The 13,853-nt window shown below is 55.4% G+C and overlaps 2 protein-coding genes across 3 annotated transcripts in view; one reads left to right on the forward strand and one right to left on the reverse strand.

Moving 5' to 3' along the window:
* Positions 1–7,116, forward strand: part of ACAN (aggrecan) — a 47,550-nt gene extending 40,434 nt beyond the window's left edge. Inside the window, exons 13-18 of one of the 2 annotated variants that reach the window (XM_068203730.1) lie at positions 314–427; positions 3,108–3,266; positions 3,604–3,686; positions 4,009–4,153; positions 4,709–4,891; positions 6,328–7,116. In XM_068203730.1, coding sequence (XP_068059831.1) covers positions 314–427; positions 3,108–3,266; positions 3,604–3,686; positions 4,009–4,153; positions 4,709–4,891; positions 6,328–6,416 — 773 coding nt within the window. In that variant the 3' untranslated portion in view covers positions 6,417–7,116. The remainder of the gene's footprint in view (positions 1–313; positions 428–3,107; positions 3,267–3,603; positions 3,687–4,008; positions 4,154–4,708; positions 4,892–6,327) is intronic. The other variant, XM_068203729.1, reaches the window with a different exon arrangement.
* A 519-nt stretch (positions 7,117–7,635) lies between these two features.
* HAPLN3 (hyaluronan and proteoglycan link protein 3) lies at positions 7,636–12,639 on the reverse strand. Its single transcript, XM_068203731.1, has 5 exons — positions 12,479–12,639; positions 10,771–10,917; positions 10,149–10,529; positions 8,734–9,036; positions 7,636–8,573 (listed from the first exon to the last, which is right to left on the reverse strand). Exons 2-5 carry the CDS (start codon positions 10,895–10,897, stop codon positions 8,293–8,295), a joined length of 1,092 nt encoding a protein of 363 aa, XP_068059832.1. The 5' UTR covers positions 10,898–10,917; positions 12,479–12,639; the 3' UTR covers positions 7,636–8,292.
* Positions 12,640–13,853: the final 1,214 nt, after the last annotated feature.

Consider the following 13,853-nt stretch of genomic DNA (forward strand, 5'->3'; position numbering starts at 1 on the left):
CATCAGGCAGAGGCAGCAGACAAGGAAGAATTGCCACAGCCAGTGCTGTGTTTTGGATACATCCTGCTGAGCTTTGTTCCGATATCTTCAGAGTGGTGTTCAACCATCAGGAAACCAATGTCTTCTTTGTAGGGTGGGTTGGGTCTCTTGCCTTCATTCTTCCAGCAGCAGCAGTGGCAGTATGTTGTGAAATCCAACCCTCCCAAGCCCCCCAAAACAACTGATATTCCCTCCTACACAAGCAAGGAAACAAGTTCTCCTGTTGGTGCAGTTGCCTCCCAGAGCCCTAATGGAAGCCCTTGATTTCTTGCAGACACCGATGTGTGCCACTCAAGCCCCTGTCTGAATGGAGCCACCTGCGTTGATGGTATCGACTCTTTCAAATGCTTTTGCCTTCCCAGCTACGGAGGGGACCTGTGTGAGATCGGTACGGCCTCCCTGGCTTCAGCTAATCCTACTAACTGCTGCACCACCTTGTTCCCAATGCTACTCCCCAAAAAAAGCTGATCCCCAGTGCTCCTGTCAGTGCTGCCCTCATCTCAGTGAGCTAACCTCTAACAGCAGCTTAAAACACACAAGGGAAAAGCTTTGAGGCTTTTGAGTATCTAATTTGATAAGTTTGTTCTTCACAGCACCGTGTCCTTTAAGATTCCTAAGCAGGAATTTCTGGTGTCTTCTTCAGCTTTCTCTTTTTCAAGTGTCTCTGGTGAAGCTCCACACAGATCATAACAATGTTGATCATGGAAGTTGCTCTCTCTTTGGGTCAAGGGTCATTCTGTTCATCTGTAACAGTAGGGAACTTTCTGAGTATATCTTCACCCCAGGCAAACTTTCTCTGCTAGACTGGAACTTCGTGGAAGGATGCTTCAACTGACCCATGAAAAATGATTGTGTTTCTCTCAGGGAAGATTCAGCTGAGAGAAGCATCATTCACTCCAGGAATCTCCACTGATTTGACAGAGCATGACATTTTTGTCATCTCCACAACGTAGCTTCCTGTGGAAAAATCAGCAGGGAATGTATCTTTGAGAAAACGGGAAGCAACCTGTATTTCCATCAAAATTAGTGCACTAACACTTCTTTTTGTTTCTATAAGGAAAGAAAAAGAGTTTTTCCTTAAAGCTGATGAAAGTCCAAACTTTTGTCAGCTTAGATGAGGGGAAGCTCTCCTTCCTTACTCAAACAAAAGAGAAATAAGGTTGCAGTATCTTCTTCACCTTGGCATGAGTAATGATAATATATGTTAGATTTTCTCCTTCCCTTTCTCCACATCTCTTTCTGCTTCCAATATGAACATATGGAGTAGACTATAAGGAGCAGGCTTAGGATCATTGAACCTTCTGGGCAGGAATTGTGCTGTCTTAGCCTCAATTTTCCAATGCAACCTCACCAATTCTTGATTTACCCACCCATGATACCTGTTGTTGAAGATCCTTGTTATCCAGCCAGAGACTCTCCACCCTGTAACTGCTTATGATCTTGTTTCGTCCAAGCCAGACTTAATTTTCTCTTTTCCCTGAATTATGGGCTCTGATGCCTGGGAGATGCAAGAGGAAGCCAGTTTCCTAAAACTTGTTGGAAATGTAAATCTTCATATTCCCATGAGACAGACCATCCTTGCTGTTGGTGTCCAAGAACAATGGGATACTGTAGGTGTACAATGCACACAGCCAGTCCCTTTTGTCACCATGAAAGTGTCCCTACCAGGGAACAAGATTTTCATCATTCTTTTCCAAGAAAATTGCTGTCATATTTACCTGTAAGAAAAAATTATGTAGGAAAGCATAGCCTTTCTCCTAGAAAATGGCCTGCTGAGATTCTTTATCATGTGCTGTCCTATCCTCCATCTGTGATGACAAGGGATGCCATTAAAGATAATGGGAAAAAGTCTTAATCTCAAAAGACAGAGCAAGTTCTCAGTTAACTTTCTGCAAGAGATCTGCCTGCAAAACCCAAGAATCCTCTGAGCTTCACCTACTTCAGATCAACCCATTTGATCTGTTGAAGAAAGCAGGAAATGCTTTTAATGTCTCAAATAACTACCAACCACTCCAACATCTATGAAGTGCCTGCAATGTCCAGCTGGAAGAACACCAGAAAGGTGGATTAGGAGGAATTAGTGTTACTGAAAGTGACAAGTGCTTTGACCTACCAAGTTTAACAAAGGAGAAAGAAACTGAGTACAGAAAACCTTACTGAAAAGGGAGAGAGGCATGAGGGCTCATGGAAGCCCACCACTCTCAGAGCAGCAAGGGCCTGAGAAAGTATGGTAGATCAGACATCTGAAAGGCTGAGATTAAACACATTTCATTTTCTGTTTCCTTCAGTCACATGTAGCAGACAGATGTGCGGTGTTGCATTGTGTGGGAACTGCTGAAGGTCTTTCCTAGTGGTTTCTCCATTTGTCTCTACTTTCCCCCATTTGTGGTTTTATTTTTTCTTAAGGGTGTTCAGTTCCTCAATATTTCTCAGATGGTAAAAGATCTTCTGAAAAGCTGAGAAATGTTTGTAGTTCTTTAGCAGCTTCTAAGCTTTTTCATTGAGACTTAGTTCTCTCTCTCCACTGTGGTAAGTTTCTGTCTCCATTGCTTTTCACCCCTCTTGGTTGGTTTGTTTCTCCTCCAGAATCACACCAAGCGATGGGACCACCCACACCTGGTGGCCCCCTCTTTCATGTTCAACACATATGCATTGATTCTGGACATCTGGATATGGGGTTTGGAGGGTTTTTTTACAAAGCAAGAAAACTCTGCAGGACAGCACAAGTGGGAAGAGAGGTCTTCTTGCTCGGTCAGTTCCTCAAAAGCAGATTTCACAGGGATTGAATCTCTCAGGAATAAGTCTGTATCATTCAAGCTTTCTAGTAGCATTGGTTGTGTCACTGCAGACACAGGGCCCTCCACACAGGCTGCCCTCTCTGCGTGTCTTGGATGCCTTCTGACAACTTTCCCCGGGAATTCCTACAGGCAACAGTGTCAGGGTGTGCTTTTTAGTGAAAGTGACCATGTGTTGTCCCATGCCATGGGAGCATGAGCTGCTAAGAGGTGAGTTGAAACCTTTCAGACACATGCACCAACTCCTTTTCATCCCTCCTCTGTGTGTTTCAGACTTGGAAAACTGTGAGGAAGGCTGGACCAAGTTCCAGGGCCATTGCTACAGGCACTTTGAAGAGAGGGAGACTTGGATGGATGCAGAGACCAGATGCCGACAACATCAAGCCCACCTGAGCAGTATCATCACCCCAGAGGAACAAGAATTTGTGAACAGTGAGTGCTAAGGGCAGCCTAAGACTGGGCATGGATCCAACCACTGGATTCTGACTCTACAGGCAGATTTATCCTCAACCACCATTTTCCCCACTGGTGCTCCTGTGAATCCTAACAAAGCCTTATCCTTGTATGGGTACACCTATGCTTATGGCAGTTGAGTGAGGAGGAAGCTGGGCAAACATGATATAAGGGAAAAGGGCATCAGGAATACTGACTGGGAGGTAGCTGTATGAACCAGAGGCTCCAGGACCAGGGACAGCTGAGATGGCAAAGAAATGCTTCCAGCAATGAGTAGGACAGCCGTGACTCTTTTCTCTCCCTCCTGCTCTTCTAGGTCATGCACAGGACTACCAATGGATCGGCCTCAGTGACAGAGCTGTGGAGAATGACTTCCGCTGGTCTGACGGGCACTCCCTGGTGAGTCTGGAGGCCATGGCATGAGTTGGCACCAGCTTTTCAGGGTGGTGGGAAGGGCCCCATGGCTTACATGTTGAGTGCTTGGGTTGGGCATTGAGTGGAGGAAACCCTAAACTTTGTAGGGCTCAGGGATTTTCCAAGCCTCTAGAAAAACTGGTCGGGTCCTGGGCAGCATCATAACAGAAATAACTGGTGTAGGGGCACTGCTGGCAACCCACGGGCTCTGCTGGAGAGAGGTGTGGGAGAGGTGGGGTGAGGATGAGGGAGGGAGCAGGAGAGACTGGGGCCCAACCTTAGCTGAAGGACTGTCCTCTCTCGGCAGCAATACGAGAACTGGCGGCCCAACCAACCCGATAACTTCTTTTCGGCGGGCGAGGACTGCGTTGTGATGATCTGGCACGAGAAAGGCGAATGGAACGATGTTCCCTGCAACTATCACCTCCCTTTCACCTGCAAGAAAGGAACAGGTCAGCACCCTCTGCCATACTGGCAAGGATGGGGGACTCAGTAGGTGGCTGTGGGTCTGGAGCAGAGTGCCCAGTGCCCGGGAATGTGGGTTTTGTTACTGCAAAGGGTGATCAAAGAGATAGAAGGAAACAGAAGTTGGCCAAGGCTCTAGAAGAAAGTTCCACAAGGACTTGAAACTAAATAGGACAAGGAATTAACATTCAACATCCCCAGGCAGAGTCATACCCTGGCTGCTGCATCACTCCCACACACCAGCTCTGTGCCCTCCTACAGACACAGGCAGCTGTTGTGATGCTCCGCTCTCACAGCCTCTCCAGGAGGCAGGAGTGGAGCACTGAGGCAGACCCCTGTTTAATTTCAAATCACAGAATTTCTATATCCCCCTGCTCCAAAGCCTTGTGGACAGAGGGAGTCCAATCTCAAAGGGAGTTAAGGTTTTATTTGTGGAAGAGTGACGAGGCTTTGCACGCCCAGCCTGCCCTGGGTGTGAGCTGCCTGCTCAGCCAGGCTGGTGTGCTCTCACTCACTCTCCAGTCTATGCCCATCTCCCACAGTGGCCTGCAGGGACCCCCCTGCGGTGGAGAATGCCAGGACCTTCGGTCGGAAGAAGGAACGCTACGAAATAAACTCCATGGTGCGGTACCAGTGCGACCAAGGCTACATCCAACGGCACGTGCCCACGATCCGGTGCCAGCCCAACGGGCAGTGGGAGGAGCCACGGATATCCTGCCTAAACCGTACGTCTGGATCCCTGTACCTTCGGGTTAGGGCTGATGCCTCCCTGCAGCTGGAAGGAGCTGGGAATGTGGGACATCATCTCGGGGCGCAGGATAGCTCTGAGACAGGCAGAAGGGCACACCATGGTTCCTTTGACTTCTTGGAAGTTTCCCCTGGGATGGGGCCATGGGAGCTGACATCTTCTGGGGCAGGTGGGACCACAGAGCCTGACTTGCAGGACTGCCCTGGAGACCCACCAAGGTAGAGTAGGGGCAGCTCCAGAGTCAGGGAAGGGCAACAAGGAGCTTACCAATGGCCCAGGCTACTCAGAGAAGGAAAAATAAATGGCTTCTGAAAGGGTGAGTTTTGGCACAATCTGCATCAACAGAGAGAATAGGATGGGAGAGCTACGGGGCCCCCAAGCCCTTCCCTGGTGTCCCCCTGCCCTGGGAGCAGACAGGAGTCCTGCAGCAGATACAAGCCAAGGCACAGGGCTGGGTTCCTGACTCTCTTTCTGTCAGGCCTCCAGCTGATGGCAGTCAGCCTTCTTCCACTGGTGTCCCAGCCCACTCCCAGGCCTGCCTACACCCCTGTCCCATCTCTAATTGCCTGCAGCTTCCCAAGAATTTTGTTGGCCTCAGACAAATCACATCTGTCCAGTGGCCTCCTTGCCAGGTTCTGGTCCTGCTGGGCAATTCCAGATAAGGCAGATTAAGCAATGGTCCCACAGCCAGGGAAAGCTGATACGGGCTTAAGGGACAAACCTCTGCCCAGAGAGATGAAAGGAGGAGGGATGGAGGAGGTGTCCAAGGGCGGCTGCCTGGTGCAGACCAAGATGCTGATTCCTTTGGCTCTGCTGTGGGTCTGGAGAGCTGCAGGCTGTCCTGACACAGACTGCCAGCAATCAAGAGACCTGGTCGTCTCCCATCCAGCTTTTGCTGCTTCCACCAAAACCCTCCTGCAATTATCACGCCAGAGCACGCCAGCTTCCAGGAAGACTAGCAGCAAAGATCAGGCAGAAACCTTGTCCCTGCCAGCCAGGCCGGGCTGTTTCCCCTCCTGTGCCCTGAGCACATCCCACTACTAATGAATATTGGGGTTGGGGATTTAGGGATTGATAGGGCAGTGGGTGAGAGGGGGACGAGCTGCCCTCCTGGCTGGGCACAGGGAAGGGATGGGACAAGCAGCCGTGGAGATGATGCTCCTGCCCAGGCTCTCGCCGAGCCCCAAGCACCTTCTCCCCTGGGTGAAGCAAAGCCGGGTCAGGGCGAGAGAAGGGCCGATTGTGCGTGTGCGGGCGGGCTGGCGCCGGGGCACACGCAGCCGCCCCCGGGCAGCGCTGCCTGCGGCTGCCCGTGTTTTTCCAGGCAGCCAGGGGCCGGGGCGGCCAGCGTGGGACAAGCAGCTTCTCTGTCCCGGCTCCTGCCAACAAGGTGCCTTTTCTTCTCCTCCACAGCCTCCAGCTACCAGCGCAGGCTATACAAGAGGAGCCCCAGGAGCCGGTCGAAACCCAGCGGCAGCGCCGTGCACAGACGCACCCATTAGAGCGGGGCGAGAGACCGAGGGGAAAGCGAGAAAGAGAGATTTTTAACGGAACAGTTATATTAACAGAGTCGATTTCTTCTTCTTTTTGTTGCTTTTTTGTCATATAAGGAAAAAAAATTATATTAAAGACAAACCCACCTTTGTGTATATATATACAAAAAAAAATTGTTTTTCCAAGCACCAAAGCAAAACGAATTAGATCTCAGCATTTTTACTAACCGTCCGGTTCCAATTATCTTCATGCCTTTGGGGACAGGGAGGGGGGTGGGTTTGCAAAGGGCAGGGGGTTAAGTTAAATAATAAAGATGATTATTTTTTTTCCTGATTTTATCCACGAACAATGTAATTATTTCTGTTATTTAATCTCCAGGGTGAACAGCACCTTTTGGGGCTTTATTTTTTTTTTTCCAGAATCCTTCTACTGCTGCAGCACGTCAGGACGGGTGGGGAGGGCTGGGGGGCTGTGGTGGAAGGAGCTGTGGGAGGAGGGAGGCAAGGGGATGCTGAGACCCAGGACACAGGTGGTGGGAACTGTGACCCCTCTCTGCTTCCCCACTGCCCCCTCTGCAGCACAGCACTCGTCCTGGGACAACGTGCTCTTTCCAGGGGACCGTGCGGGGCACCAGCGTTCCCTGCACCTATTTATATTTTTGAACATATCCTATTTTGAAATAATGATAAATAATAAAGAAAGCGAAATTGGAATGGGCACTTGGTCAGTGTTGGTTTTTTTATAAGGAAGAGGGATGTCTAGTGGTCTGGGAAGAGAGGGGTCTCCCATGGCAAGGCAAAAAGGAAGGAAGGGGAACCCAAAGAGGGTGCTCCAAGCTACACAGGAATGGCTCAGCCCCAGGCAGCACCTAAGGGACCACAGAGGTAGGAGGGGTGTCCCAAGCCCTCACTGAAGAAGGACCCTGGAGTAGGATACTGACCCTCCCTGTTCAGCTCCCAGTTTGGAAGGGGGTTAACCCGTATGCCTAAAACCCATCTAAAACATATGACCAGTAGGAACTGCTTCACCTTCTAGCTTTCAGTCCTGACACCCCGAGGGTTAATTAACACTCACTAATGAGGGAACACAAGGCCCTTGCAGGAACTGAGCTGAGCCAGCACTAATGAGACATGCTCAGCCAAGGATGAGACAGCCAGGGATCCCCAAATCCTTTCTCCGCAGAAGACCTTTCTCTTGTGTTGGGACAGAGATGGGGACACAGCCATGTCACTCCAGGGCTTTCTCCACCATTTTATTAGAAGATGTTCAGAAAAAACACATCTTTTCATAGCCAATGCTCAGAGAAGAAGGCACCAGAGTTCAAATGGAGTTCAGGCAAGGGGCACACAGAGAAAGGCACTTGTGCTTTAGCAGGGACAGGCACAATGGCATCCTTCAGCAGGACATGGATGGGGCTGGAAGAGGGGACAGGATGCAATGGAGATACCTGCTCTCTGCTCTGGCCAAATCCAGCCTTGCCTCACTCCCTCATGGCCTTGCCTCATGAACTCGGAGGCAGGACCAGCCTGGAAGGGCAGGTGGGTGTCAGTGACAACCTGCCACCACAGGAAGGGGCCACCACCCATGGGGTGGCACGGCCATGTGGGGTGGCAGCAGTAGCCCATGGGGATCATCCTTGCACACATCCCACAACAGGGACTGTCCCGCGCTGCCGAGCTGGCAGCCACCCCAAGCAGCTGCAGGTGCCAGCTGCTGAGCAAGGTGTGGAAAATATAAAGGAAGGAAATAAAACAAAACAAAAAAGAAACCTCCCCCCATCCCACCTCCCCCCAGTCAGCCCCAAAACAGCCCTTGGAAATGCCCAACACTGGGCACTGGCAGGCTGGAAACATCCTTCATCCAAGAAGGATCCCTCCCGGCTCCTTATCTCTCTCTGTAGCAGAAGACTCCAAACCTGCCCTTGCTGGGGAAGCCGAAGCTGCGGACACCGGGCTCCGCGGGGCCACAATTGGCCCGGGGTGTGACAATGGGGTAGCGGACACTGCCATCTGCCAGCCAGCCGGCATTGCAGCGGTCCAGCCCCACGAACTTCCAGGCGGAGTAGAGCTGCCCCACCCGGGCGATCTCGGCCCCTGCATCCTGGCAGCTCTGCTTGGCCTCCTCCAGCGTCATCCCAGACAGGCGGTCCAGGTAGAAAACCTCTCCTAGGAGGGAAAGCGGAGCGTGAGAGAGGAGCATCATCCCGAGCATCCCCATCTGGAATGCCTGGAACAACCCCACCCAAGCCAAGTCCTGTGCCCTAAGAGGGAGGGACACGCAGCACCTTCCCCGGCATCCCACCCCCATCCCTGGCCCAGAGCCCACCTTTGAGCGCGGAGGAGAAGCAGAAGGCATCAAAGCGGTGGAGGTGGCGGTGGCGTGGGCCGTAGCTGCGGATGCCCGGGGCGAGGTGCACGCCCCCGCAGGGCTTGCGGGGCAGGTGGATGGGGTACTGCACCGTGCCATCGGCCAGCCAGCCTGCGTTGCACCAGTCCAGCCCCTCGCTCCACGCCTGGAAGAGCTGGTTAAAGTTGGCGAGGATGGCACCTTGGTCCTGGCACACTTGCTCGGCTTCGTGGAAATTGAGCCTGTACTGCCCGCGGGGAGGCTGGTAGGGGAACACGATGCCTGGAGGCAGATGGGACACTCAGCTGGCTCCGTGGGCAACCCACCCAACCCGAACCCAGCCCCAGCAGGAGCCATAGGGGTCCCTGACCCGTGTCAAATTCAGGCTCTGGGATAGGGACCACCTCCGTGTGACGGAGACAAAGCTCAGGCATGCAGGGATGGGGCCGCTCTGGACATGCAGGCGCCAGCAGCAAGTTGCCAGCGACATCTGGTGGCACAGGGACACACGAGCTCGGTCCTGGGGACACAAGGACCCCCTCACGGGGACAGCACCTGCACATGCAGGGTTTCACAGACTATAACGGGGATGCAGGGACCACCACCACGGGGTTGTACAGATCACGGTCCTGGGAACACACAGACAGTGGTCCCCGGGAGGCATGGACCACCCCTGTGGGGATGGAGAGATCATTGTCATGGAGATGCACAGGCTTCAGGAACAGGGATACAAAGGTCAGCATCCTCATGATCCCAGGAGACGCATGGACCACCAGCATGGGGATGAATGAATCTCTGTCGGGGGGATGGATCACAACAGAACCACGGGCATCGCCACTTTGGACACAGTCACAAGGACTGGCAGGGACAAGTCACTGTGGGAGGCAGGGCCAGGGGCCAAGGGGGTGGGGCAGGGACAAGCAATGGGGACATTTCCACAGCTCTGAGCTCCAAAGCAATGTCAGGGCTGAGTCAGGTCCCTCATGACAAATGAGCAAGAGAAGCTGGACCAGTCACCAAGGATCATCACAAGATGCATTGGGATATCCAGAGCTGGGAGGGGAGGGGACAGCTCCACGTAATGCCGCACAGTGGGAAGATGGGTGGGTAAAGGCAGGAAATGCTGCGGCCATAGGGTGACTCCCAACTCTGACTCCAACAGCAACCTCAGTGTCCCAGCTGGGCAGACAGCTCTGGGCTCACTCACTCCTGAGGCCAGAGCCAGACAGCCCCAAGCCACTGTCCCATCAGACCCAGCATCCCAGCCCCTTTCTGCCGTGATCAAGCTCCACAACCCCCCTTTCTTTCTGTGTCCCCAAAGGAGAAGGTACCACAGGAAGGACAGGTTCACTGGCTTGGTGCAGAGGGTCATGTGGTCCCCAGCATGCCCCCACCTTGCAGCCGGAGGTCCACAACGTCGCTCTCATCCTCCAGCCCATCGATGACTTCGCATCGATATTTGCCATCGTCCTTCAAGCGCACATCGCTGATGACCAGTGAGGCCTCGTGCCAGCTGGCCTCGCCGGCCTGACGGATGTGAGCACGGCCCTTGAAGTCCCCAAAGGCCACGTAGGTTTTGCCAATGGCCACCATCACATCCTGCTCTTTGGTGTAGTCGTCCCGCAGCTTGGACCACTTGATGCGGATTTTCCGCTTAGGTCCCAGGTCGGGCTCGTAGCGGTAGTGGCAGGGCAGGGTGACATTGGCACCATTGTAGCTGTAGACAGGGTCATTGGAGGCTTCCACCACTAGTTTGGATCCGCTGAAGTAATCCACTGGGGGGAAGAAGGAAGGTGTGACAGGCAGGTCAGGATCCAGGGCTGGGCAGCATCCCCAAATCTTCCCTCCACCCACCACCTCTTCTGCCAAGAGCATCCCCCAGGTATCCCTGAAGCATTTCCACTGCTCCTCTGGGCCCTACATCCCACCAAGTTATGCGTCTCCATCCCATCCAGAGGCAAAGGGGTACTTCAGCCTCCTGTGACAACCTGCCAGCCCCCATTGTCCCCAGTATACCTTTGTCCTGCTCGTCGCCATTGTCATTCATGATGTGGTTGTAGTAGAAGCCGTTGTAGAAGGGGTGGTAGAAGCCACTGGCCAGGTGCAGCAGGGTGGCCTTCAGGAGGAGTGGGAGCAGCAGCATGGCTGGGAAGCAAGCCTGGGCTGAAGAGGGGGAAAGGACTGCTGTGACACCCCAAAATAGCCAGGAGAAAGCCAGCACTGCCTGGCAGTGGTGCCAATCAGACTCCATACCAGGGGTGCAAGGAGAGGGGTGGGAAGAGCCAGCAGAGCAGCTCCAGCTCCCCTGCCTGCAGGGGAGAGTGCAGGCAACCTGAGCCGTGCCCCCAGACCCGCCCTCCAGCCAGTGCTCCCAGTCCCCTCCATCCTCATCCTCCCGCCTGGCTCACACTGCACACCACCACATTCACCGCTGCTGCCCATTGTGGGGGTGCCCATTGTGGGGATCACCTGGCTCAAGAGCAAGTCGGGGACGGGGCAGCTGGAGAAATGGGATCCCAGGGTGTCCTTTGGACAGGGAGTACTGGGAAAAGGTCACGTAGGGGTGCAGGGGGAGAGAAGTGGCTGAGCCCCACTGTAAAGCAGCAAGCTCGGTTTACAAGAGGCAGCCGAGCATGCAACTCGACCAAGGAGTGCAGGAGAGAGCTCGGGCTGCCTCCTCTGCCCCGGCTCCAGACAAAGCCCAGCAGCAGTCATCATCCTGGCCAAGGACACCCCTAGTCCAACCAGGGCTGCCACTCTGCATCACAGACATGGCAGGCACCGACCCCATGCAACACATTTGGCTGCCAAAGCATGTCCCATCGGTGGGGGGTAGCCTGGCTAGCCCACGACACCAGAAATGTGCACTGTCCCGAGTTCTGGGGGCCAGGACACTCAAGGGTGCCCTGCACGGGACTCACCCAGGGTGCTACCAGCAGAATTGGCTACTTGTGAGCATCCCCGGAGCCGGCAGAGGGGGCCCGGCACCCGGCAAGCCTCCGGCAGACCCCTTCCAACACCGGCGGGGGTCTGACATCTGTGCCCTGCTTAGACAAGGCTCACGAGTGCCTGCAAACACACCCCGGGCCAGGGGGCTGTGGGAGAGAAGATGCTCAACCCGGAAGGGTCCAAGACGGGGTACGGTGGTGCTCTCCAGAGTCTGGGGCGTGAAACCGGCTGCTCTCACCGCAGGTTGCTCAATCCCAGACTCTCCTGTGCAGTCAGTGCCTCTGCTCACCATGGGTGCAGCCACACTTGCCACCCGCTGGGGCCAGCAGAGCCGGTGCCCGAGGGTGCAGGGTGCCCCCGCTGGAGCGCAGGCACAGCCCCGGGAGCTGGCGCAGCAGCGCGGCGCTGCTGGCACCGGAGCCGCGGGGACACCGCCACGTGCTGCCCACGCGCCGCAGGGTGGGCTCGAGGCACGGCAGCTTCACACCTCGGTCTGCAGGGCACCAGCCCTGGTCCCCCTGCACCCCAATGCCTGGCGAGCCCACCCAGAACCCAGCGTTGCAGTGACGTGAAGTGTGCCCAGTGTTCTCAGCTGCAGCGCCGTGAGCATCGTGCTGCAGCGCCCAGCACAGCGATGCCTGGCACCTTTCGCAGTGATGCCCGGCTCCCTCCATGGCAATGCCATCCCCCCCTGCCTTTAGCGGCAAGCAGGGTGCCCACTGCCCCGGGGTGCCAGCCCTCCCCAGTCCCGGCACTGGGGCCAAGCCCTACTCACGCTGGTTGCAGGCAGGCTGCAGGCAGGCGTGCAGGCAGGCTGCAGGCAGATGCACTGTGTTTAGGGCTCTTGCAAAGCTGAGAGGAAGCAGCTACAGGGCCTGCCTCTTAAAGGGAAACACACGCCTTTCCCAACCCCCTGCTCGCAGCCCGGAGCTGGGGTGGGTGCCCCTGGCCCCCCGCCTGCCCACCAGGCCGATGATGGCCTCACTGTGTGTCCACACACTGCCCACATGCTGCCCACATGCTGTTCACACACCTTATCTGCGGTGTGCCAGCTGCCTGCACTGCCCCCGATTTGGAAGGGACAGCAGTGAAGAGAAATGTGCCCTGTTGGGGCTGGTGGGATCCTGTCATGTCCCAAGCAAAGCCCCGGTGAAGCCACAGTGCCAGAGAAGAAAAGACATCCCATGTTCCACATCCCTCTGGAGGGCACTGGCCGCAGTCTCCAGACAAAGGAGGTGTCCAACACACATGTGGCAGGAGCACAGGCAGCTCAGGACAGGTGGGCTGTGGCACGGAGTGATCTGTGCCAGTGCCTGCCTGCTCTGGAATTCAGGAGAGACAGCTGAGCTGCAGGGTTCAGCCTCTTCAGGGTCTGCTTGATGCTGTGGGGACAAAGCAGAGGTACAGAAACCAGGGCAAAAGCTCTGGGGTGCCCAGTTGCACCCATCTGTGGGGGCATCATCCCTAAACTTGGGTGATGCCCTCCATGCCAGCTCCCGGTGGCACACAGGCAGGCAGATACAGCTCCAGGAGGATCGAGTCCTCAGGAAGGGCAGCACGGCGGCGGCACCGCCAGGGGATGCCGGTCAGGGGATAGACAGAAGGGACAAACAGAGGAACCACGATGCGGCGTGTGCCCTGACCCATCGACCCGCCGTCCCAGTCCAGTGCGCTGCTTCACCCCCCACTTTGTTGTTTTACGGCAAGGAAATGAGGAGTGGGGGCCCCGGTCCAGCTCTTGCCGCCGTGCAGGATGGCTTCAAGCCGGAAAGAAAACAAGCCGTGTAAAAATAAACGGCCCGAGGCTGGCTGCGGGGTGAAGGGGGCCAGGAGCCCTTCCCGACAGCGCCCAGCACGGAGCGCTCGGGGTGCGATCCTGCCTGCCCGTCGCCGCCGCGCTGATAGCGAGCAGCCAGCAAGGAAACGGCGTTATCTGCTGCCAGCGCCGGCACGGCAGCCCCTGCTCCCCGTGGGAAGCCCCGGCCAGGGATGGCTGCGGGATCCGGGGTCTGGAGGCACTGCTCTTCCTTATTCCCCTTTTCCCTTCACACCCAGCAGCGCTGCCAGCCCTCCCCGAGGAGGGACGCGGCGGAGCCGGGCTGCCCCGGGACACGGGAGTGTGACGGCCGGGCGCGCCGCCTGCTCGCCTG

This window comes from Anomalospiza imberbis, chromosome 13, assembly GCF_031753505.1.
Source record: "Anomalospiza imberbis isolate Cuckoo-Finch-1a 21T00152 chromosome 13, ASM3175350v1, whole genome shotgun sequence".
NCBI lineage: Eukaryota > Metazoa > Chordata > Aves > Passeriformes > Viduidae > Anomalospiza > Anomalospiza imberbis.

What these genes read in the sequence shown, in the direction of transcription:
- HAPLN3 (XM_068203731.1), bottom strand. Translation starts at nt 10,897, where the DNA reads ATGCTGCTGCTCCCACTCCTCCTGAAGGCCACCCTGCTGCACCTGGCC. An exon ending in TGGCGACGAGCAGGACAAAG is followed by an intron (nt 10,530 to 10,770) that starts GTATACTGGGGA and finishes TCTTCCCCCCAG; the next exon opens with TGGATTACTTCAGCGGATCC. An exon ending in CTTCTCCTCCGCGCTCAAAG is followed by an intron (nt 8,574 to 8,733) that starts GTGGGCTCTGGG and finishes TTTCCCTCCTAG; the next exon opens with GAGAGGTTTTCTACCTGGAC.